At 42.9% G+C, this 24,015-nt stretch overlaps 1 protein-coding gene across 3 annotated transcripts in view; it reads left to right on the top strand.

Moving 5' to 3' along the window:
* AOAH (acyloxyacyl hydrolase) overlaps window positions 1-24,015 on the top strand; it is a 94,124-nt gene that overhangs the window by 39,939 nt on the left and 30,170 nt on the right. For all 3 annotated transcript variants that reach the window (XM_052792899.1, XM_052792882.1, XM_052792891.1), the window contains 9 exons: window positions 274-333; window positions 6,163-6,233; window positions 8,562-8,622; window positions 9,115-9,185; window positions 10,396-10,444; window positions 10,882-10,930; window positions 12,055-12,149; window positions 20,408-20,499; window positions 22,862-22,944. In XM_052792899.1, the coding sequence (XP_052648859.1) occupies window positions 274-333; window positions 6,163-6,233; window positions 8,562-8,622; window positions 9,115-9,185; window positions 10,396-10,444; window positions 10,882-10,930; window positions 12,055-12,149; window positions 20,408-20,499; window positions 22,862-22,944 (631 nt within the window). The remainder of the gene's footprint in view (window positions 1-273; window positions 334-6,162; window positions 6,234-8,561; window positions 8,623-9,114; window positions 9,186-10,395; window positions 10,445-10,881; window positions 10,931-12,054; window positions 12,150-20,407; window positions 20,500-22,861; window positions 22,945-24,015) is intronic.

The following is a 24,015-nucleotide window of genomic DNA, read 5'->3' as shown; positions in this document are numbered from 1 at the left end:
ATCTCAGCTCTTCAACTGATCTGGAGTTTTCCTTAGGAAATAAATGATGCCCTGGAGCAAAATAAATGAACTCTTGCAACTGGAGTTTCATAGGCAATGATTGGATAACTGATTGTTAGTCCAATAAAAAGTAACTGATGATGAGTTTGTGGACTCATACATCATTTTTGTGCTGTGACTGATATATTAAAAAAAAGAAAAAGGTAGGAAATAGGGAGAAAAATTGGTAGGATACTGATCTGGGTTTTTTTAATTTTGTTCTTGCTCTCCTAGGTGGGACTGAGTGCTGCAATAAGGAAAGCAAAAAGCGTTATGAAGACTTCTAAGGATCTGGTAAGAAATCAGTGGCATTAGGGTGTTTTACACTGTACTTGCATTTTATCAGGAGTGAGTCCTCATTTATTTTGCCTAATTGTGAACTCACCTGATCATCACTGAATTGAATGCTGACTCACTCTTGCCTAGTATAGGATCTGCTCTATCAGATGACACTGGGAAGAAGGAGAGGGAGACAATAGAGAGGAAATATGAAAGTATGGGGAGAGCAGAAACAAACTCATGAAAAATGCAGACTGCTTGTAGAGTAGGGATAACTGTCTATATCCATCCAAGACATAAATTTGTGTCTGAAATTCATGCAGCAGCTGAGGATATAATCTGTGAGCTCCATAGTGCAGCTCCACGCTGAGACACTCACTTGTACTAGCCCAACTGGCCTTTGGTGGGGCAGCCAGCCTTAAAACAAAATACAAGCAGATGTAGATTTTGCTTAGATTTTTTTACAAAAGCAAGAATTTCCTGCTCAGCCTTGCCCTGTGCTTTTCCGTCCTTCAAACTTCTTGCAGTGTTTATTATTGTTCCTCCTTGTTTCAGGCTTCTTCCTTGTCCCTTGTCATCCCTACCTTGTCCTTATAGCCATATGTAAGAGCCTCATGAACTGAGCCACTGCCTCAGAGCAGTGACTGACTGCACTTTGGGGTTGTCTGAAACTCAAACAATGGCCTGAATGCAAATTCTGCACATATTTCCTTTATTTGTGAGAGGCTGCCTTTGCCTCTTAAACTTGAAAACTGGGATTTGAAATCTTTCTGCCTCCACCAGTTTTCAGATTTATAGAGGATGTCTAAAGGGTAGCTGAGAAGGGAAGGGCAGCTTTTATTCTGCTGGGTTCACTTACATGAGTCAGTTCAGCCATAGAGTTTGCTTCCAGTTGTCTTCAGGCACTTTATGCAGAGCAAATGTTTTAGCTGTTTGTGAAGAAATTATTGATACTGCTTCTTCCTGAATCCTTGCTGTGATGCTGCTCACAAAAGTGAAAACTGAGGTGCCTAATTAGCCTTTGGGCAATTGCCAAATTGCCAAGCCAGGGAAATAAACAATGTGCTGAAGAGACAGGTCTCAGCTCCCGCAGAGCAGCAACCAGAAGGATCTTATTCATTTTCCTTCCTATTCAGCACTGTGCTACTGATGGCCTGAGATTGCCGCTCAAATTACATGAAATTTCTAATCCCCTTTGCCCCGGGGTGCAAGTCCCCACATTAACACCTGCAGCAAGATTCTCTGAGTCGAGGAGGTCCTCTCTGTTAGCCTGAGCCTGGGCGTCGGTGTGGGGATGAAGAGGGATCAGCATGCAGCCGCTGCCTCCCAGTACGCAGGGCTACTTTGCTCCCTTGCTTGTGCTTCTACCCTTGGCATATCGAGCTGTGTCCCTTGCGTGGCCAGTCCCTTCTGGCCTCTGAGGTCCATGTATGCCACGTCCTTTCAGGCTGTCCTGGGTAGGGTGACATGGTTGGCATCAATCTTTGGGAGCAAGGGGATCTCCTTCCAGGTTGCCTCTGCTATCCCATATCCTCAAACCTGCTTGATGCCCTGATGCACCTATATCTCCCTTGCTCTCTATTGCAACGCCCTTGGCCTCTTCCTGCTCCTACTTGCCTATTTAGCAGCAGGAGGGACAAGCAGACTGTGCCTCAGCTAGAAGCAGCAAGGCCTTGGTTATAGTTGGGTTTTTCCAGTCAATGTATCCCTGAACCCTCAATACAGGGCTCAAATTAAAACAAGTATCACGTGGTTGGTGGGGCCTCTCCTGCAGTTATTCCTAGCATGTCCCCTGTAATGACCCTTGCTGAAACTTATTTTAAAGCTGGAAATTAAAAATAACATTTCTAGAGGCATTACTGTCTCTTGCAACTTCCCCTTCAGCTGGGTTGCAGTTAATTTTACTTCAAATCCAGAAAAACAATGTAGTAAGAAACACAAAGGAAGATCTCCAGGAGAGGACACGGCGTGTATCACGCCTGCATAAGCCCCATATCCCAGAGCGGTAGCGCGTGATGAAATGGTAAGAAAATCACCTGCACAAACTGAATGCTGCCAAATCATGATGTGTTCACCTGCCCAGGCACATACACATACCAGTGAGCAAGGACCAAAGCAGCTGAGGTGCTCTGCCTGCTTGGGGAGAGGGTTGTCTGGCTGAATGTGTGGGTGAGGATCCAGAACGCTCTGTCTGTGGTAGGACATCTCTGCATCCATACCAGCGGAGAGAGAAAAACATTCACCTGGCTTCTTCTGTGCTCTGGCTCATGCTGGACAGAAATGTTAAATTATATCTGCTCATTCTTCCCATATCTGCTATTTTGGTTGCTTTTGCCCCATTGTACATTTGGGGAAAGCCTGCTGAAGAGGTTCTTGCAAGTTAGCTGTCCCCATCTTTGCTTGGCAGCTGTGTGTGACTGTGCATAAGAGACATGATTATGGCTGTTGGTAATGAGAATGGGAGGTCTGTCTGGCTTCCAGGGTGGTTGTATTTACCAGGCATTTCTTAGGATCATTGTGGATTTGGGAAAAAGAAAAGGTATTTTCCAGATGTAGAGATGCAGTGAAAGAGGCTACAACCCCCCAAAAATCTAATAAATGTCTCCATTCATTAAAAGTAGTGAGCCATCTGTGAGCGACTGGCTTAAACCAAACACCAAGAAGCATTAGGGGCTCATTATCAATCTTTTTTTGTAAAACCAATTAAAATAATTATGGAAATGTCATAAGGGAATGTTAACAGGCAATGACTAAAATACAGTGTTATCAATCACTGTGAGCCCTTCTAGCTCTAACTTTTCTTCTGGGTGGAGAAGATACCAAGAGGCACCTTTGAGCAATAGCAGTGAAAGAATGACGAATAGAGTCGTGGCTGTAGCATTTAAGGAGAACAAAGCACCATGCATACAATCCTGTCATCACTACATGGTGCCTGCAACTCACAGCCCAGCAGCAGGAGAAGTGGGAAGCTACGGAAGGAGCCAAAAGGGAATTGCAAGGCAGAGGGGGATGTGAACCAGTCTCCTGCCCACCCACCTATGTTACGCAGGGGCAAGTAACCCGCCTCCTCCCAAAACCACATACTGCAATCGTAGCCTGGCTCTGCTGGGAAGGGCCCTGTAGTGCCTGCTCACCTGTGCTCTCCCGCTCTCTCACTTACATGTGCACATGCAAAGATTATCCCTATTTTTAACCCTGTGCTCCTTGCTATCGTTTGAGAGTAGCCCAAGACACCCTCCAAGAGCAGATGAGCTTCTCTCCTGCACATTCCCAAGCAGAGCCAAAGCATTCGGTCCGAACCTCCCTGTCCCACGTGCAGTGGGGACATGTAGGCTGGGGAGCCAGAGGCTGCTGTGCTCCGCGATGCTGCTGCAGCTGGTCCTCAAAGCCTGACTCGACATCACCCATACCACTTCCAGGACACCATCATGCCAACCGTTCCCACCAAAGTTAGGCAGTCTCTGGGGCTGCAGGATAGTCTTCCTTTGAAACTAACGGAGATCCAGTCAGCAACAATTTTCAAATGACTAGCTGAGAAAAAGGCAGGAAAGATTTTATTCTACTTACAGCAAAGGGTAGACTTTAAATGCAGCCTGTGAGGAGAATAAAAAGAGGTTTTGTTTATTTATTTATTTATTGCAAGCCCTGTAGTTTCTCTTTCCAGTGCAGTTTCAGCTCTGGATGCCTTAACTTCAAAAGCTTTGCATGCTGTGACTTAGGCTGAAGTGAAAAGCCGACAGCTCAAATGAAGACACTGCAAATCTTGCCCTGATGGAAAGCTTTAAGAGCCTCTAGTGCTTTTTTAGGCAGCACTGGGATTAGTCATACATGGAGGAGGTGGGGGAAGTAGTTTGTTTTCTCTTTCCAGGAAGGCATAACATAGGTTTGCAAAGCTCTTTGAGTAAAGCTGGCATCCTGCTTGCCTGCCTCTTGCGCTCTCTGCCTACCTGGCCATACATGCATATGCACACACAGAGAGCAAAGAGGAGGTCTGCGTATCTGCCATGCTGCAGGACATAGCCCTGAGGCAGCCAGGCTGGCAGGGAGCTTAAATACAGAGTTGCAGAGGGATGGGGAAGAGCACAGGTCAGCTGGAGCCGCAGCGGTGGGACCAGGTTGATCTTTCAGCTCAAGGAAAGTCCCCCGCTCCCTGGTTGCTTTTGGCCGTTTCTATCTGCTTCTTCTGTGCTTGTGTTCTGGTTTCTCCTTTGACTCTACCAACACCCCCTCTACCTCATGGCCCCCTCCAGGTTGGTGTGACTCCAGCCTTGTCATTTGAGTGTTGGATAGAGCTGAAGAGAGTTAATTGGTGGGGGTTTTTTGCAGGTTTCTTGTCTCTTGTCTCCCTGACTTGCCTCCTTTTTTTCTCCTTTGATTTCTCTATCACACCCCTCAGAAAGTGCACTGCTACAGCTCCATCTCCACTGCAGGTCTCCCCCACAAGGTACCACTCTTCTTCATCTTCACCTTGCTGCTTGGTGACTTCAGCCACCAGTGCAAATGTTGGCTACCAAGTTTGTACTAGGGCTTCTACCCCCTCTTCACTACCCCAGACCTCCTCTCCACATTGAGATCCTGGCCATGACATATGTCTGTGGGTGACCTCCTGCTCTGGGCAGCATGAGACCCTCATCTCCATCATCCCTTGTTACATTTCCAAACAAACACCTTCCTGCCTTCCCTGGAGCTGCAGGGCAATGCCCTACGCGCGGTGGCACCACTGCCTTACTGCCCTGCAGTGTTGCCTCAAAGTTCTCCTTAGCCTTTCATTGTCCTCTCCTGAGCTGTATCCAACCTCTATCTTCTGTTTTATGTTAGATTTGGGTTGTAATCTTGCTAGGGCAAGGACCATCTTATTTTTTTTTTCTGTGTATATAAAGTGTGTAACACAAGGGAGTTGGTCCAAGGACAGAGCTGTAAGTGCTATGGCCATATAAATAATTACCCTTCTTTGCATAAAATTATGAGTATGCCCCTCTGCTCCATATTTGCATGCTGAATGCAGCCTTAGTGAATACAGTCAGTTAGACTGTGCACCGACTAGCCTTCTGTATTTATAGACCGCTTGAATGCCCTCAGTGTTTAAAGACCGCCTGAACTTACAGTGAAGCCACATGAGCAGCATGTTTGTGGGACCAATTGCCATTCGGAAGATGTCTTTCAGCTTCTGAAGTCTCCTCACTACCTGGAACCTCAACTGTATTGGCCCATGGCCATGGTCTACTAATGTTGAAAGAGTTTATCCTGCAGCAGCTGTCTTCTACAGCTTGCAGGTCTGGCCAAGATAAAATCTAGTTATGAGATTTCCAGGTAAAAATCTCATTAAAAAAACAAGGGCATTCTATATACATGCTGGATCCTCCTATTTCTCCTCTCTTTGGGGTTGTTCCTGACCTTTGGCTTATCCACCCCTCCCAAAGCGTGCAGAAACCAGCCTCATGGCCCACAATGGGTTGCTTTCATTAGTTTCACTCTAAGTGTCAGATACCATTCTGTTTATCAAACATGAGAATAGTAATTTTTACAAAGAATAAAAACAATAACTTGGCTACATGAGAGGAGACAGTTTCACAGGAGCTTCTTCCTTCCTTTTTAATTTTACTGCTCTTTGAAAGCAAGAGTAGTTGGTTTGTAAAATGTTCAGTCAAAATCCTTAAGTTGACTGCTGTGTCAGGTCTAAATCCTCTGGCATGTAGCATCCTTAATGGTGTCACTGGAGTTTTCAGATGCTTCTAGGCAGAAAATACGTGATGTAGCTCTGGACTTTACTGACACAGAATATCCCAAGCCACGCTGCCTCTATGAACTAATGCATCCATCTTCTTTTATTTTCTTCCCCTCCAGAAAAGCTTCACGGGGTTCTCAAGTGTATGTGCATTTCCTCTTCTGGCTAACCTGTGTGAGAAGATTAAATAGTATGTATAAAGTTTTCAGTCCTTAACCAGAAACAGAATATGGTACATTTGTTTCCTTCAAAAAAATCATCCTCACTTAACAAAGCTTCCTATACTTTACTTCTGTTGGTTTCTTTATTAAAACCACTGTCCAGGTAGCATAGATGGAGGCTGCACAGAGTTCAGGTAAGTAAGATTCCTCAGAGGGATCCCTGTGCTTTTTCAGTACTTAAAATATTTGCATAATTTTAGCAGGTCCTAGACATCAAATATACGACACACTCAAAGATATGATACCTCCAAGAGGGAGCCAATTTTCTCCTGAGATTTCCTGAGCCCAGGAGACTTCTCCATTCCCTTTGTTCACCCAGTTGTGGTGCCCATGGCTCAGCACAGGAAGGCCACCAGCACCCATATAACTCTGTGAGGAACATGAATTAAGTGGCAGTTGTAAAGTGTAGGATGATCTCAAGGTATTTAAGAAAGCCGGGTGGATGGTGGACAGGAAAAACAACTGATGGCAGTGCTGACTTTGAGTCAGTTTCTGAGAAAGGCTGAGGACATCAACTGGGCTATTAGTCCTAAAGCATATTTGTGAATGTTCTCCAAGGAGTTGGAGGAGGAGTCAAGCAAATCTAAGAATAAATCAGTATTATCAGCAGTGTATTTTGACTGATTTCACTGCCAAGACTAACTTGCTTACCTATTTCTGCTCATTTAATTGAAACTGGAAATATCAAGAGTTTATTGGGAATGGATTAACATGAAACATCTTGTAAGTGCCTTTGAAATGTAAGTCAGAACAAATAATCTGAGTTTGAGCCCTGCAGACAGTGGAAGCAGGAATCAAATTGTATATCATATGTGGGCTCGAATGCGTTCACCTCTTCTGATCTCTCTCTCTCATGCACTCTCTCACTCTCTTTGGTTTTTTCTTTCTTCTTTCTGTAGCTACAAAACCCAAGTTTGGCAGTTGGACTTTTTTAGCTGGTCTGGATCTGTGCCAGTTCCTTGCAGCTGAACCTTACTGCAGAGAAGAAGTAGCCCAAAGCAGCACGTGGAAATTATTGATTACAGACAGAATAAGGATTACAAGCCCCACCAGGAGTGCATGTCACCTATCTCCTCTGTATTTTTTCTTATCCTAATGCTCATACAGTCTGAGGATTCCACCCTCATTTAACCTACTTGGTCTCTGAGCCAGGTTCAACATCTCTTATGAGTTCCAAAGGTTGGAAAAACTTGGAAAGAAAACCTTCCAAGGAAAGGCTGAGTAGCATATCATTCAAAGAGTGCTGCCTGCTGGGCCAAATATGAAAGGCTGCTCAATGCAGGTGAGCTGAGCTGTGTCCCATAGCCAAAGAGAGGTGCCATGCTTGGGCAGCACCATGTGAAAGCTAGCATGTGTCCAAGCTAAAAAGGAAGAGGCACAGAGCTGACACCATCATTTTAACATCTGCTTCAGGTATTGCTAAAACCTATAGGATTGCTGGAAACAAAAGTCACAATGGAAAAAAAAGATGTAATTTTCAAAAGTTAATGTAATTAAGCACTGTGGGGGACCACTGAGGGCTTAGGTCTCCATTGCTCAAATCAAGGTAAAATACTTTTCTCAAATATGTTTCAGCATGGCCAGAAGTTTGTGGGACTAGGTACAGAAATTTCAAGATGAGACTCTGATCCTCAGTTAAAGCATAAGACTACCTGTGAATTCAGCGTGTATGGTCCTTCTTCATATTAAATCCACTTTTACTCTATAAAAATAAGCATTTTGTGTGTGTGTAGCTGCAGCATGGAATGCAAACTGCAAGTTTTCTAGACTGAACACAACAGGAGAGAGACGGTGTAGAATTGAGGGGTGAATATGAGAACGGGTATTTGCCATTTTTTTTAACAAAAGAAGGAGGTTAGTCTCCATCAGCATGAGGCCCCATTCTGCAGCTCTTTCCCAGGTAGAAGGACTTCCATTAGTTTTTCATATCTGGCAGATTTGCAAGGTCTGCCTGGCTGAGTGTAGTATTTATTTAAAAAAAAAAAAATATAGTTACTTTTACCACAGATTTGTTGTCCTAGTTTGTTTTAGAGACTGAAGGTTCGACATTGCAGCCATACAGGAGTCCATCAGCCTCACCTCCAGAGCTCAGTCAGCAGATATTGAAAGAAATCAGAATTTGCTCCTTCGGACAGAATCTCTTTGCTGAAGTACAAGCACAGAGCTAAAACTGAATATGGAGCCATGAACGACATGCCAGCTATTATCTATTCTGTACACTTTACCATGTTCTTTTCTTTCTGAATAGGTTCCCTTCCATATGTTAACATTGCATTTGTTGTTTCTGGTTTTTACAGTGTTATGAGAAATAAACTGCCTTTTGAAGATTTTGATGGAGATAAATTTAGTACTTTCCCGGTAAGCAAAGCCTTTCCTTTGGTACAGTAATCCCATGATAATGAGAATGTCTATGGGATTCCTCTTACTTTCTGCAAAGCCTTATTCATTCATGTGAAAATAGGTATAGGAATGAAGTGAATGGTGGGTTTGGGGTTTTTTTCTGGATGAAAAAACAATCATTCATTTATGCCACCTGGGGAGATGCACACATAAAGCTGTGCTCCCTGCCGAAGCAAATTGCTCTGCTGCTGAGTGGTCTGTTTACCGAATTAATAAGAGGTGAAATAAAGTCATATAAGAAAAACAAATTAAATTGCCAGCTTGTCTTATTTCTGCACCAAAGTGTGCAAGGTGTCATTTATTAAAGCTTAGCAAAGGGACTCTGAAATACAACCCATTCACTGGGTTTTATTCCTACACCTTGAGTTAGATTCTCATTTTAGATATTTTAAATTAAAAGTGCAAAAGTAACAATGACCATCCTATCTGTGTGCTTCTCCTGGCTTTTAGACATTGAGGGGCTATCACTGGCGAGGCAGAGACTGCAATGACAAAAACACCACTGTGTACCCTGGCAGACGGTAAAGCTTTTAATTATTTTAAAGGCTTCCTAATAATTGTGGCTTCTTGAATAACAAGCTCCAGATTTTGTTTTGGCCATACTCTAAGGGAGCACGTCACTGCTAGTTGCTTGATTTCGTTGTGATGGAGACAAGAGGGGATGATAGAGACCAGAGATGAGGTGCATTAGCAAGGGTGGTGCACAGGTTTCTTTCCTTTCTCTGAAGCATCTGCAGCCTAAATTAATCAGACAGAATGAAGGTGGGGAGGGAAACCAAGCGGCTGAGGCTTACAAGCCTTATGCCACTTGAGCTAATGCAGGCTCTGCCTACTTCAGGGAGCAGGAGGGTGGGAGGGCAAAACAGTGGTGCTCCAGCATCCAATCCTCATGTTATGTTGGTGGAAATGTAGAGCTAAATATGTGCCCTTCTCAGTGAATATCTTCTAGGTGAATACCTGCCAGCTGCCTGAGCATGGACTTCCATGCACACCTGAAACAGCGAGCACAGCCAGTCGTAACAGCGTGGCCTTGGTCCCTCGCTCTTGCTATTCTACCCTGTGCTCAAAATACTCTTTCAAAAATAGAGTTCTCCTCTACCACGGGTGTGTTAAGAAGTTGTTAACCAGGACTGGTTTTAAAGCCTGGGCGTTAACCAGCTTAGATTAAACAGATAAGCTGAGTTCAAGTGTGCGGGTTTGGAAGAATTACGTGCCATCAGCCTGGGCAGCACAGCTGCGTTAGCTGAAATGGGCTTACAGGGTCCATGTGTAGTGCTGGACTGAATAGATGGAGTCTCCCTGTAAAAGAGGCCTGAGCTAATTATACTGTGTTATGGGCCAGAGCAAATCCTCATTACCCAGCACTGAATTTGGAGTCAGGGGCTTGGTGGATTTCAGTGAACACTTAAAAGCAATGAAAAGGGCAGGGAAAAAGGGTCTGCCTTCTGCAAAAATCATCCCCATTCACTTGACCTCAGTGAATATGCAGACTAAAAGGGTAAGTTTTATTCAGCAACTTCCAGTATTAACTTTAAATTAATATTGCATTTTGCTGGGAAAAATTGCCTCTCCTGGATTCAAAGTGGGAGGGGAAAACCCTTCTGTGCAGAAAGGAATTTCTAATTATTTTATATTCTTAGTGAAAAATGGCACAAAGGCTCCAATTTGCTTAAAAGCCCCTCTTGCTTTATTTTCTGTAACGCTGTATATTCTTTTGTAACTCTGTTTTAGTCCTGATAATTGGGATGTGAAAAGTGACTCTAACTGCAATGGCATATGGGTAAGTAAATGAAGTTGCATCTTGTACTTCCTTCCTGATTGCTGCTTCTCTTTTTTCCTCCTTTTGAATTAGTCTGCAAATGTTTCCTTTATATTTATTCTGGTTTATTAACTGATTTGGATTACTCCTATTTATTTACTGCCTTTGATATTCCAAGTAGTAAAACCATATTTATTAAAAACTAAGGAAACATAGGGGAAGCAGTTATGAGTGAAGTTTGTTTATTAATGCTTACGATTATTTAAATTATAGCTATTATAATTAATTTAAATGTACATATACTTATTAAAATAAGGTAATGGAAAGCATCATTATTGTGATGCTGTGCTTCCTGCAGGCAAACATTCAAGAAGAACTAAATTCTCAGCCTCTGTTTTGCACTGCCATTTTTTAGGCGCTAGATAGATACTATCATCTCCCCTTCTCTCCTCCAACAGGGCATGGATCCAAAAGATGGAATTCCCTATGAGGAGAAATTCTGCAAAGGTAAATCTTTCCAGTCAATAGAAGATACAATGTGTCTTTTGTATTCATTTCATAAATATTTTAATATTTTCACAGTCATTGCCAATCTAGGGGAAAGACAACAGGCTTTACAACTTCATGAGAAAGGAAAAATGGCAAAATCTTTTTTTTTTTTTTTTTTAACTTGAGAACAGGCAAAGATGAAACGTGAAAAGCACAGGCTGCTTGTAGTTTCCTGTTAAAAGCCAGTTCAGTTATTAAGTTGAAATATATAGATCAGGAACAGCAGCAGAGACGTCACCTCTGCATCTTCTATGCTACCTGAAGCCTAACCCAGAGGATTCAGGAAAGCAGTTTAATCTCTGTGTGAGTCCAGTTTGACCCATTGCCGTAAATACCAGCAATCAGCAATGATGCTGATTCTTTTCTAGAGAAGGCCTTAAAGAGCTGAACTGATGACATCAGCTGATCTCCCTGACAGCCATGTGGATGCCTGTGTATACGCATACGCACAAGTAACACACCTACTAAACAGCCGTGACTACCGGTTGCTGTTCACCTTGCCTGACATTTAAATCAGCATCCTGGGGATGAACCGTAGCCTGGCAAGACTTTTCAACATTTTTAGATGAAAGGCAATCTACAAATGCTAAGTAACATTAATTATAAACCAGCCAGATTTTTCCAGTAGAAATACTCGTATGAGTAATGCACCCACCACCCAGTTCTGTTATAAAGAGCTTTGAGCAATTTCCTGAGTAATCTGATTTCCCTAAATGTTTAAGTACTTTTTAATGCATATTCTATGGCTAGTAAAAGTAAATGTTGGCTGCACAGAAGAACCTCTGCTGAAATAACCCATCCATCCTTGAATACAACCAGGATTTTTTCTGATTAGCAAGACCTCTCCCCGTTTTTCACGCCCAGTCCCCAGTTGTTCCTCTAGGGTTGTTGGCATATGCCTGTTAGTCAGTTTTTGCTGCAGATGGAGAAAAAACCCCACTGCAGGGTCTGAACATTTCAGCTATGTGAAGGGTGTTGTAGCCAGTTGTCTGTGACTCCATCAGTTGCCATTGCTGTTGCACTCCATGCTCTGTTTCACTTTGCTCTTTCTGCTCTTGCGACTAATAAAATGTGTTAATTAGGTGCAGACTCACAAGGGGTCGTGCTGTTGGGAGACTCAGCCGGTGCTCACTTCCACATCCCTCCCGAGTGGATGACCGTCACGCAGATGTCAGCGGTGAGGAATCACGTTTGGGTTGCTGAAACCGCTCTGCTGATGATTGCCATTTGCTTTCTCCCCTGTGCCACAGGTTGCCAAAGGGAAACGAGTGCAAAATGCCTCATTGCACTGGAATTTATAGTTATGGTCTCACGTGTGTCAGTCCCCTCCTGCAGCTGCTCTTCTGAAGATAAAAAAGCATAGCCCTCCGCTACTGCTGCTCCTCTGACATCTGTGCAATTGGGTCAGGGAAGAGTTTGGCTTCAGTGGCCCAGTGCTGTGCCAGAGACACAAACCAGGACATCTGCCTTTCCATGCACATGCCCATGGCTCGAGGAGACCCATGCTGTCTGTGTGATCAGTCCTGCTGTTAGCAGGCTCGTTGGTACGGCTCCTTGCTGTGCAAGTGTTGCAGAAGTGACCCCGCTGACAGTTGGGGAACTTCTGTTTTCAGCATCTGGCTTTGAAATGATGTGTCCTGGATTGTTTTCCCTCATCTGTAGCATATGTGCAATAGGTCTAGTAACTCCAGTGTTCAGGCTCTGAGGCTTGTTGAACAAATACATCTGCAGGTGTTCGAGGGTCATCCAGGGGTTTATGATGGACTTGTCCTAAAGGAAAGAATTTCTGTAGTGACCGCAAAATATCACTACCACACTGTTGTCTATCTTTGGGCAGTATCCCAGCACTTCCCATTTTCAAACAACAAAATGCGCCTGACTGTGAATTATGCTGAGCCTCAGCTGTTGCAGTTCACTGGCATGGAATGAAATAATTGAGGGGAAAAGATCATTCTAGCACGCTGCAATTAGGGACTGGAGATAAACGCACAGGTATGCTTCTGTCCTTCACTCTTATTTCTTATTCCGAGCCGGTGTCACTGCCTAGCTAGGGAGGACTGTGTGTTGTCTTTCTCTGCACAAGGGTCTGTTGCATGGGGGTGAGTGGATTGTCTTTGCCCACTTTCCCTGGTGAAAACCTGCTACTCTTCCACTGGCCTCTGTGGAAGAAGGATATAGACATTTTCTGGAGAACAATACTTATTCCAAAATGTCAGTAGTTATAGTGCTGTTGGAGGTCTGAGAATTTAATGTATTTTCCCCCTTTTGCTCCCAGAACTGAGCTGATTTAAATGTTGCAGATTAGCAGTTGTTTTCCTTTGTTAAACGTTTATGAGCAACAATTAGACAAATGACACTGATGACAGAGCTGATGATGAACATAATAAATTAGCACTAATGATAACTGAGATTATCTTGTCTAATAAAGATAGTAATAATACTGATGGTGATGATGATTCTGGCAGTAACGCTGGTAGCAGAGCCATGTAGGCAAGAACAGTTTTAGACTATGTCAGCATTTTATTATCACTGTAATGAAGGTTTAGAAAGCATTTCTCTTGCTTGAAGCTTGCTGGTCCTCTAGCTGGATGGCTCAAGGAGTGCAGATTATAAAGTGAGTTTTGACGGCACCTTGTTACTGTCTGATGGGTGTGGAGCATCTTGCACAGGAAGGCAACTGGTGCTCACTGTGTAAGGCCCAACAAATATATGGTCTCAGTGCTCAACTCTGTCTGGCCAGCGTGTGGGGAAGATCAAGGACTGGTTGGAAAGAGAGAAGTGGGCTGCTTTCCTTTGCAGAAAGGGTGACTCTAGATTAGAGCTAGTGCCCTGCGCTGGGGCAAGGAGGGCAAAGAGAGACGTGTTCATTCTCTGGCCTTTCGTAGTCACTCCACGCAGTGTATATAAAAATAAAAGGAGTTAAGACATCACTGGAATTGGAGAAGCTAAATACAACGTATGAGTGAAAAAGAAGCCTGGGCTTCACACGCAGACCCAGAGCTGTCGCAAGGCAGTCCTGGAAGAGAGGTCTCTCATGCACCAGTACAAGGCGCTGGGGCTGACGTCTGTTCTGAGCCCAGTAAGAAAGGGATTAATTAAGGTATTGCTTAAAATACCACTTATTGGAGCTAGCAGAAGACAACAAAAAGAGGATAGTATAGATAACCTTATGTCCCTTCAGACGTTGGGCACCCTGAGCTGGGCAGCATCAGACAGACCTCTGACAGGGGTATGGCAGTAATGTAGAGGGACTTGGAAAAGTTGGTTATAGCTACCCAGGACAGAGCAGGGCTGGGCTAATTACCTTGCAGGAAACACAGTCCTCCTACAGCTAGCTGAGCTCTATGGTAGTGCACTGCACAGCCGCCCAGGTGTCTGGGGTACGTGAGATACGGGAGAGGAAAGAACAGGTTCTTTTCTAGGACTATTTGCAGGCTTTCCTACTGACCTGGCAAAAATACAGCAGTTACTTAAATATTAATGCAGATATACAGAGAGGTCAGTCGTATAAAAAAAATAGTATCTGTGTTTAAACTCTAGCAATAGTACAAAGTTATTTAATTTGCAGCTCACCTTAAGTAAAAAAGTTGTTGCCTGAGCACAACAGTGCTAGCAAAAAAACTTCAGAGCTAATTCAGACTCTGTTACTGCCTCTTCCTCTCGCTTGTACTCTGTGTCTTGCTTTCTATGTGTAGAATGACAATAGCAGCAATTTAGCTGCCTTGGGGTTGTGAAGGTGCGTTACTGTTGTCTCTTGATGAGTAGTATTAAATACCACTGGGAAATACCCTTCATCTGTAGGTTTAATTAACAAATTCTTCAGTCCTTTTTCAGTGCAAGGCCTTCCTCAAGGAGAATTTCTAAGCACATCCAGGGACGGTTTTGTGACTAAAGAGAGTGCAGAGAGGCTATGTCCTAATCTCACAGAAAACATCCTTAATCTGGGACCACAGCAAGAATTTGAAGTTAGGGCTCTGAGAGGGGAGGATAAACCTCGTGTACCTGCTGTTCAGCTGTGCTGTCAAACTCAAGGCACTTCACTTTGATTCTGCCAAAATTTCTTTCATAAGACACACATAAAAATTAGTTTATTAAATGGTTTTCTCTACAGTCAATACTAGAGTAGTTCAAAGCTTTAATTTCCATTTCCATGGAATCTCAACCCTCTACATGGAATTCCAAGTAGGACCTCCCCCCCGACCCCATCAGGATTTTTATCATATGTACAAGGAAAAAGTTGTGTGCCTGTTAATTCAGATTTATTAAGTGTATTATTGTATTACTTTAATGTTTTTCTGTGTTTTTATGTATCTATTTTATATACTTGATATATTTCATATATTTCTTATTTATATTTATCCTTATACATGTTCACATACACGAGTGTTTACATATACAAGTGTAAACTGAAATTTACATGTGGTAACAATGCTGTGGGCCCTTCTGTTAATCAGCACCACATCAGTGGCAGCTGTTAATTCCTGTTTTAAAGCCAATTAGGTGGGGAAATAGTTTCTCAGGAGAGATGCTGAGAATTTAGTTACGAGGATCTGCAGAATGGTTGCTTCCCCTGATTATGCTGCACATAGCCTACCATGCAAAGGAGCAGTAACAATGAGTGAGGGAAGAAAGAGAATGTGAATGAGAAATTTCCTAACTGAAGCAGGCTCAGGATGTCATTCAGGTAACCAGATGATTAGCATGAGGGTGACCAGATGGGTATTTGGGCTGAACAGCTTTGGAATTCAGATACCCGCACCATCATCTCAAAGACTGTTGTTGGGAAGCGGTTATATACTGGATTTTGGATTTCCTTGTATAATCAGGAACTTACTGCCCTCTTAGCATTGGCATCTCACAGGGTAATAATCCCCCTGTGTAATCCAGCGCAGGGGGACATGCTTCTGTCATACATCCCATGTGAAGGAATGCATCAAGTTGCATCATTCACTTGTCCCATATCAAGTCCCCTAGTTCCTTCCTGGTCTTCCTGTTTTCTTAAACTTAAGTGACCAAATGCAGAGACCTGAATCATGTTCCTGCATGAGTCAAGGAGGCTGTTTTGGAGGGGGGACTTGCAAGCACCTGAGCACCAGCCTGCCTGCACTGACGCAGCTGTGGGCACTCCCAGCCCATTTCATCTGTCACGTGCGCTGAGACGTGCACTATAGCAGAGTGGCGACTCATGATTCCCAGTGCTATTTCTATAGACTTTACCTAAGAGCCAGTCACAAATACAGTTATCATCCCTCTTAGAGTATGTTCTTCCCACAGAGAGTGTACGGAGACACTACTTAGTGTGGAAAATGTCCATCACAAGGTGGACACACCTTTGAAAGCTATAGCTCAGGCATGTTATTTCTCCAGTTAAAAAAATCCCCAAACAACAAAAAAAACCCACCCCACCCTATGTAGCACTAGGGCAAGTCGCAGGTACCTTGATTTTGACGTTTTTAACCAAGCTGGTACTGCTGTGTCCCAAAGCCTACCCTACAAGGATCTAGCTGAGGTGCAGCAACACAGAGAAAAATTATGTTGGGACCATCACTGAGGATACCTGCCTCCATGTTCCTGCAGAGGCAGCTGAGCATGTGGCTCTGTCCTTAACCTGCCATCACTCCAGTAAATCCCCAAACACCCAGAGTACAATGACAAGAAGAGAATTATACAGCTGGAAGAAGAGGATGAGTCAACTTTATTTTGGCTTTCTGCTTGTCAATAGGTTTGGGGTTTGCCAGGCTTTTCTTCTTTTAAAGGGTTCAGCAAGACTTGAGCTGAATGTTCATTCCTTTGACCTGAAAATTTGGACACTGAAAATTAAGTGTAATGCGGTAGACATGCACTTTATGAGGTTTAGTAAAGCAGAAGAAATACTGGGGTTTTTTTTGGGGGGGTGGATGGGTTTTTGCAGAAAGCTAATGTTGAAAACACTGGTGTGTCTAGCGATGGATAGTGTGCTCCTGCTGCTCTGTCCATCTGCTTACAATTGACTTCCAAATAGCTACTAAATGCAGCATTTTTCTGTTATATGTCTGGAATAGAAGCTTACTTTTAAATCTCATTTTAGAGACAATTTTATCTTGAGATAAAAGCACTGTATTTATAAATGTGCTAGAAATTATACCCTATCTAGGAAGATGCGTTTTAAAACTCTTGGATCTCTATTTCATGCTGAATAAAGAGAAAAATTAATCCCACATCTATCTGTAATCCAGCAAATATCTATTTGCCCACAAACTCAAAGGGTTCTCAGGTTTCATTAAACTGTTTCATGCTATATATTTCCTGTTAAAAGAGTTCAGCATTTCTTTAAATGAGGGTTCAGGATGTCCTGAACACTTATCCCACTGACTTCTTTTTTTGCACCACTAGAAAAAACAAAACTTTGATCTGTGAACATCATATTAAAAACATTCCCTAGCTTCCCTCTAAATCCAGTGAATTGCAGGCAAGTTTCTCCCAGCTAGTATTGTGATGACTAAGATGCTGCATTTTGGGGGAAATAAGGTAGTAATTTTGCTAATTTCAAACCTATGATGTCCCTTGCAGCTTTACAGAGTAGAAATGCCATACATGCTTTTTAAAAAGATAGGCTGTGCTTTCCTCAAGAGCTCTAAGGCTTGCTTATTTGTATACTTAGAATAAGAAAGTTGTCTGTGGTACTTGATGCTATCACAAGGATTTGAACGGCATTAAAGTCAGTATAAAACCAAATACCCAATTCCCCTTCAAATTAAGGGATACTTCAGTGCTTTCAGGATTTCTGGGGCTGGCATTTCTAAAGGCTTGTATGAGCATTAAGATTCCAATGCCCTGTTGTGTTCTGATTTTGAAAATCTCTTGCCATAGCAACCCTGAACTTTCTTCCATTTAAGCGCAGCTTGGCATGTGTGCATTTAGCATCAGCCATGGCTTTGGCTGCCCCGTATTTCAAGGTAGAACACATCTAGGAGGTGAGGGCGTTCCTTCAAATTGGGACCCATCTAGAGCATTTGAGGCTAAAATATGGCATTTGAAGCTAGGCTGGAATAATTTTCTAATCATTCGTTGCTAAAATCTGGCATATAGGCTGAAACACGGTTTCTCAGCCAGAATAGTTTAGAGAATGGTATTTAAACAAGGATGTGCTCAGAAAAAAGTCAACATAGATCCACCTCTAGAGTGGGACACATTTGCATCTGAGACTAAGTGAAATGCAGTCTGTTAGACCATGCTTTCCAAACTACATCACTGCAGAGTTCAAGGTCTAACATTCTTCAGAAATTTCCGTTAACTACTCATCTTCACCCTTTGGTCCTGAAATATCTTCAAAAGTCTGGCTTTAAGTGGTTTGCTGGAACAGTGTCAATGCTAAATGTCTATACAGTTCTCAAATGCAACTATAATTCTGGGCTCAAATTGGGTTCCTTTCCAACCCAATTTGCAACTCAATTAGGTTCTGGCTAGTTTGTATTTAAGCTAAGTTTGCGGGGTGGGGGCTGGGGGCCGGAAACCAGTTAAAAATTATTGGGACTTGTCCAATGAAAATATTGTTTTGGAATGCCAGCAGGAAATAATGAGAGAATTGGTCAGAGAAGGGTTTGTTTTTAAAATATTTAATAATTTATACTCTTATATGCTGTGACTTGTAAGAGATCATATCTATAGTTTGCTCTATGCTAAGTGACTATTTCAATATTTCTGTCACCTTTAATGCAAAGCTATGAGGAGGCAAGTATTGCAAATGGCCAAGCCATACTGTACACCTCCACCTCTGCTTATAGCTGTGCCCTTGGATTAAGCACTTGTTTGCACACAACACTATCAGATTTGAAGAAGGCAGATTTGGAAGTTCCCTCTAGTCTTAAAAAAATGATTTGTATATGCATAATATGTATATACGGATACACACAAGGACATATGTATGTATGTAAGAGAGAGAGAACCAACTGAAAGATAATTAAGCCAGACCCATTTTCACTTTGGTAACTAATGCAGATCTACTGTAAGTAGGTCAAATATGCTGTTACATGCTTTAAACTGGCATCTGCTGTGCATTAGGATGCTCAGAGCTTGGCTTCAGGATTTCCCCCTCACCCCCAACCCCCCTTTTCTCACCTCTCCTCCACTTTCCCTGCGTCTCTCCCCATTGTCTTCCAGTCAAAACCCGTAGGCATATAGAATCATAGAATGGTTTGGGTTGGAAGGGACCTTAAAGATCATCTAGTTCCAACCCCCCTGCCATAGGAAGCGACACCTTCCACTAGACCAGGTTGCTCAAAGCCCCATCCTACCTGGCCTTGAGCATAGCTCCCATTCACCTAAACGATAATTTTCTGGGAATGAGGACTTGGTGGGCACTGCAAGATTTAGCTCTTCTGTGGCTCCTCAGTTACCTCTGATCCTCCTGGCGAAAGAATTACCCACCTGCTTGCTGCTTATAGCAGTAAGGGTTTCAGGAAACCCCACAACTGCTTGAAATGAAAATGAAGTTTATAAATTACATGGATTAAACCAGCCTGTAAGTTCCTGATTTTATGTTTTGACCTTCTTTTGCTTATTGCCTTTTTCATCACCAGTTTTTCAGTATGAGCCAACTGGATTTATGCGTTTGTCTTTGTGAGTGTACCCCAGACTAGGAAAAGCTGAAAATTTACTCCATGTTCTCATCCTTCTGGGGTGGTGCAATTTCTCCAGGCCATTTTTCTCACCATTTATGATTTCTGACACATTCAGAAATCAAAGTGGAAACAAACAGGGCACTGTGTTTAGAATGTGCAACACGGCTTGCATCTGCATAGAGGATTTCGCAGAGGCAGTCACTTAAAAAAAGCATTAGGGACTAATATCAGCAAAAGCAGAGAAGGGTAAAGCTTGCATCTGTTTGCGTGGGAAGGTTATGGCAGACCATGTGTTTTATTCCCTGGTCTTTGCCATGCTCAGGGGCCTTTCAGACTCTGTTGCTTCAGTGCCGTCCCTGAAATTTGCAGTGAGGACCAGGCAGAGGATTTTAGGGGGTCGGATGCTCACCGTTCATCCTGCTGGAGAGGGCAAGGGAGCTTCAAGTGAATTTGACATTATCCCTCTGCCATATATGCTGGGGACATCATGCTGTCATCTCTTCCTGTGCCAAGGAGACCCACGTTTGGACAGGAGGGATGTTGCAGCAAACAGCTGCCGCCTTGGTGGTCTGCACCTGCAGTACGTGCTCCAGAATTAAAGGGTGCCAGGAGATGCAATTCAGATATCTCTTCTGCTTTTCCTTCCTCCATCTCTTGATATGCCCATCTTACAAAAGTCAGCTTTTTAAGTGTATGCGTAAATAAGTACTGCTACAGCTATAGTTACAATTGCTGCTGTCTGGCTAATGCTGCAGCTAAGAAGTGCTCGAGTTTGCTGAAAGGATTTTTTGTCTGTGAGGGTGAAAGTGTGTTGATTTAAAAATTTCTCTTTCAGAAATCGTTTGCTAATCTCCCAATGGCTTTCACTGACGAGCTTGACTGGCCCCAGTTCTCAGAGATCACTGGATTTCTGAACTCCACCATCGGGTAAGCCAACAGGCGGGGTGGCCAAGTCGTAGCAAGTCTCAAGGTCCCTCAAAGCACAGCAAAAAAAAACCCAAACCAGTGCTTGAAAGGAAAGATAAAAATGCTAGTCAGCTCTGCTTCTGCTCTTTCTAAAATCGAGATCGTCACTGGATCTAGGGATTTTTAAAAATCTTTTAAATATATAGACTATGCACAATATTCTAGCCCAGTCTTCCTGAAATTCAGGGTAAGTTTTAGAGCTGGTCAAATTGTAATTTAGAAGGAGAAAAAAAATGAAGAAATAAAAACCAAACTCACTTTTTTCAAAATTCTGGGGCAGGGAGAAGGGGGGCATTGCTGAAACTAACAAAAGTAAGCATTTTCCTTTTCCTAGGTTTTTTTTTTTTCCTCTTTCCCTCTTCCTCCTGTTTCTTTTTTGCTGCTGAAACAATGGAATGAATAGTAACCCCAGGGTTATTTCATAGTGTTCCCTTTTCTGGGGCAATCTTTCCTTCCTTCCCCCCCCCCCCCCCCCCCATTTAGAGGGAAGTAGCAAAAGAATTTGGAAGTGCCTGTGACCTAATTTGCTGTGTTACATTGGCTCTTGTGGATGGGGAAGGATGCAGGGAGAGATAGAAAAAAAAGAAGGCACTGCCAGAAGAGAAGGAAAATAAAGCCCAAACACAAGAAAACACCTTGAAATGCCTGCAGTTTGAACCATGAAGTTAAAAAAATATATTCATAATTTTGTTAATCATCTTTCTGGCCAGCATTAAGAGGCCCTTGACTCCTGCCAGAACTGAAGGATACAATCATCAACAGTGCCTGGTCTGGCCTGAGTTTCAGATAATTTTTATTTTATGTGTCTAAGATAGGTCATGAATACAGTGAAATGTCAAACCAAGCATGAGTCAAGCCTAAAGAGGCTTTCTACCAACAGAATTAAAAAGTTGGAAGAATATATTATTTTCCAGGAAAAATAGCTCTTGCACCATATACTTGTACTTTTTGCTTCCTTTTTTCTCCCTGTGTGAAAACCAGGCTCCCAGCCTCAGCTACATTCACACAGTGTATGCTTGAAGGTGGTATACTAGTTGACAAGCCAAAAGAGAACATCTATGCAATCTCTTCTTTAAGAGTCAGCAGCAAAACTGACCTTTGAAAAACTATTACAATGTTCAGCTACTCAATACACAGTATTTAACTGGCTCTGAAGAATCTGAAGTTCACAGGTGATCACAGCTTAGTATTGACCCCGAAGTTGTCAGTCATAGGCCTTGGTTCAGTGTTCAGTTTTTAATCTCTTTTTTAATCTCTTCCACATCTGGAAGAAAAAAAAAGGACTGTTTGGGACTTTAAGGCATTTTTAAGTAGCTCAAAATCCCACACCACAATGACTAAGTGTGATGGAGACTGGCTGGCACTGTGCAGTGGGAGGCTCCCATCTACTCCAAGCCCATCTTTCCCACCCCTGATCAGTGAACAGGAACACCGCTTTTTAACTGATATTCTCTGACCAAGAAGGTCTGTTTGCTTTTCCTCATCTGCCCGCCTACTATGCTGAAAACCAAAGAGCTCAGGCGTTTCTTGTGTAGCCCATTACATAGTGACTAGTTGATGTTATCATGTGTTTCTCTGTTGTAGGTAGTTACTTTTTATTGCTGGTTTCAAAACTTATCATTGTCTTCTGTTTCTCTGCATTCATCCAGGTTTGCTGTTCTTAAGCCATGGTATTTAAGTTATCTGATTCCTTTGGTGTCTAAGTTCAAACACAAAATCAGCAGCCCCAGTGGAGATGACCACGTGCTCGTGGCTGGGAGCGTGGTCTTCTCATCGGCTTCCCTTTGGGCTGTTATCCTTCTCATTTGCATTTTCCTTTTTTCTCAACAGTGCAAAGTAAAGGAGAGAACTAGTCAGAATCAAGCATAACCTGTTTTCAGATCAATCTGTTCAAGATTTATGGCATGGGGAAATGAATGCCCTGCCAACATTTCTTTTCTTTTCTTTACTGTTCCATAACAACGAATTGAAAAGTCAATTAGTGAGCAATCAACAGGATTGTTTTGATAAATGATGTATAACAAAAAGGTTTTTAAACACCTTATCTGAAAGACCAGGATAAAAGCATCCTGGGTGGAACAATTTCAAAGAAACTCTCCATCAATTTATAGTTTCTGAGAGGATATCTTGGCTTCCATTTTAGGCCACCCTGTTCAAGATGAAAAAGATTTATGACCACAAAAAAGAGAGATGGTGAAATTGAGGTATATACGTATCTGGGGCACAGAATTGTTCAGAGACAAGAACATCATTTTTAATATCAGCTGTGTTTTCATCAGTATCATATGAGTTTAGCAGCTTGCATTTTCTCAATTTATTTCAGAGGCTGGACAGACTCTCTGTATCTACGTTTACGCAGGAGAAATCGCTGTAATCACAGAGACTTACAGAACATATCCCAAAATGGTATGTTAAGATTTTTCACTTTTTTTTTTAACCTTACTAATCTGATACTTGATGCTGCATTAACAAACATCTTTCAGAAACAAAGAGAAACCCCTTCCTAATTGCATGCATTTCTTATGGAAAAATAAAGAACAGCACTTATTTAACTCAGCATCTTTTCTTCTGGCTCTGAGTAGGGAGGTGTGTGGCTTGATCACTTTTATCCACACACTGACTAAGAATTTCCACTGGGCTAAAAACCAGTGTACCCCACTGTGGCTCTATGGGGGGGGCGTTTTGGGGGCCATGGCCAAAAGGGGGGATTTAGAAGGATGTCACTAGTAGTGATGGAGCTAAAAGGTCTGCCCTCCATCTCCTCCAGAGGCTGTGGTTTGGTCCCAGCTTGCTTGCACCCCCCTGCTCTGCACTCCCACAGGGGATGCCGGGAGGGCCCTACACTGCCCCCCGCAGTAGCATGCGGGACTCACGGGGCTGCCACACCAGCAGGCAGAGTGGGCACAAAACAGTCATCAGTCTCATAGCAATGGCGTCCATGATGTCTTGTGACATCCTTTGGAGTGGGAGACCAGCAAACAGAAGTCCTCTTCGCAAAACCAGGGAGGTCAGTGGTGCAGGCATCTCAATGTACTCTTAGAACAGATTTTAAAGCAGTAATCAAGGACAAGCAGGTAAACCAAAACTGGGACAAAACTTAACACTGTTAAGTTTTAATCAATTAATTTTGTGAGGCTGGCTTAACATCTTCTTTCTATGAAATAGCATCCTGTGTTGCCAAGGGTATATGCACCAGACCTAATCTACTTAGAATTAAGGAAAGTGTATTGCATGGTACCTCACAGGAAATGTTTGTGTACAGTGAAGAAGAAGGTGGTTAATACAGGATATAAGGGGTGGGTAGAGAACCAGCTAAGCAAGGAAGAGCAGTGGGTTTGAGAGAGGAGCCGTGTCCCTCATGCATCTCTCCTGAGGCTAACGCTGCTTAACATTTGGAGTGGTGACCTTAGAGCAAAGCCCAAGGTGTGCGATTGATGGCATCTGTGAATGATGCAAAACTGCAAGTATTAACCATCC

This window comes from Harpia harpyja, chromosome 1 (assembly GCF_026419915.1).
Source record: "Harpia harpyja isolate bHarHar1 chromosome 1, bHarHar1 primary haplotype, whole genome shotgun sequence".
Taxonomy (NCBI): Eukaryota; Metazoa; Chordata; class Aves; order Accipitriformes; family Accipitridae; genus Harpia; species Harpia harpyja.
The sequence above is the reverse complement of the archived record's forward strand: the minus strand, read 5'-3'. Positions and strand labels throughout refer to the sequence as shown.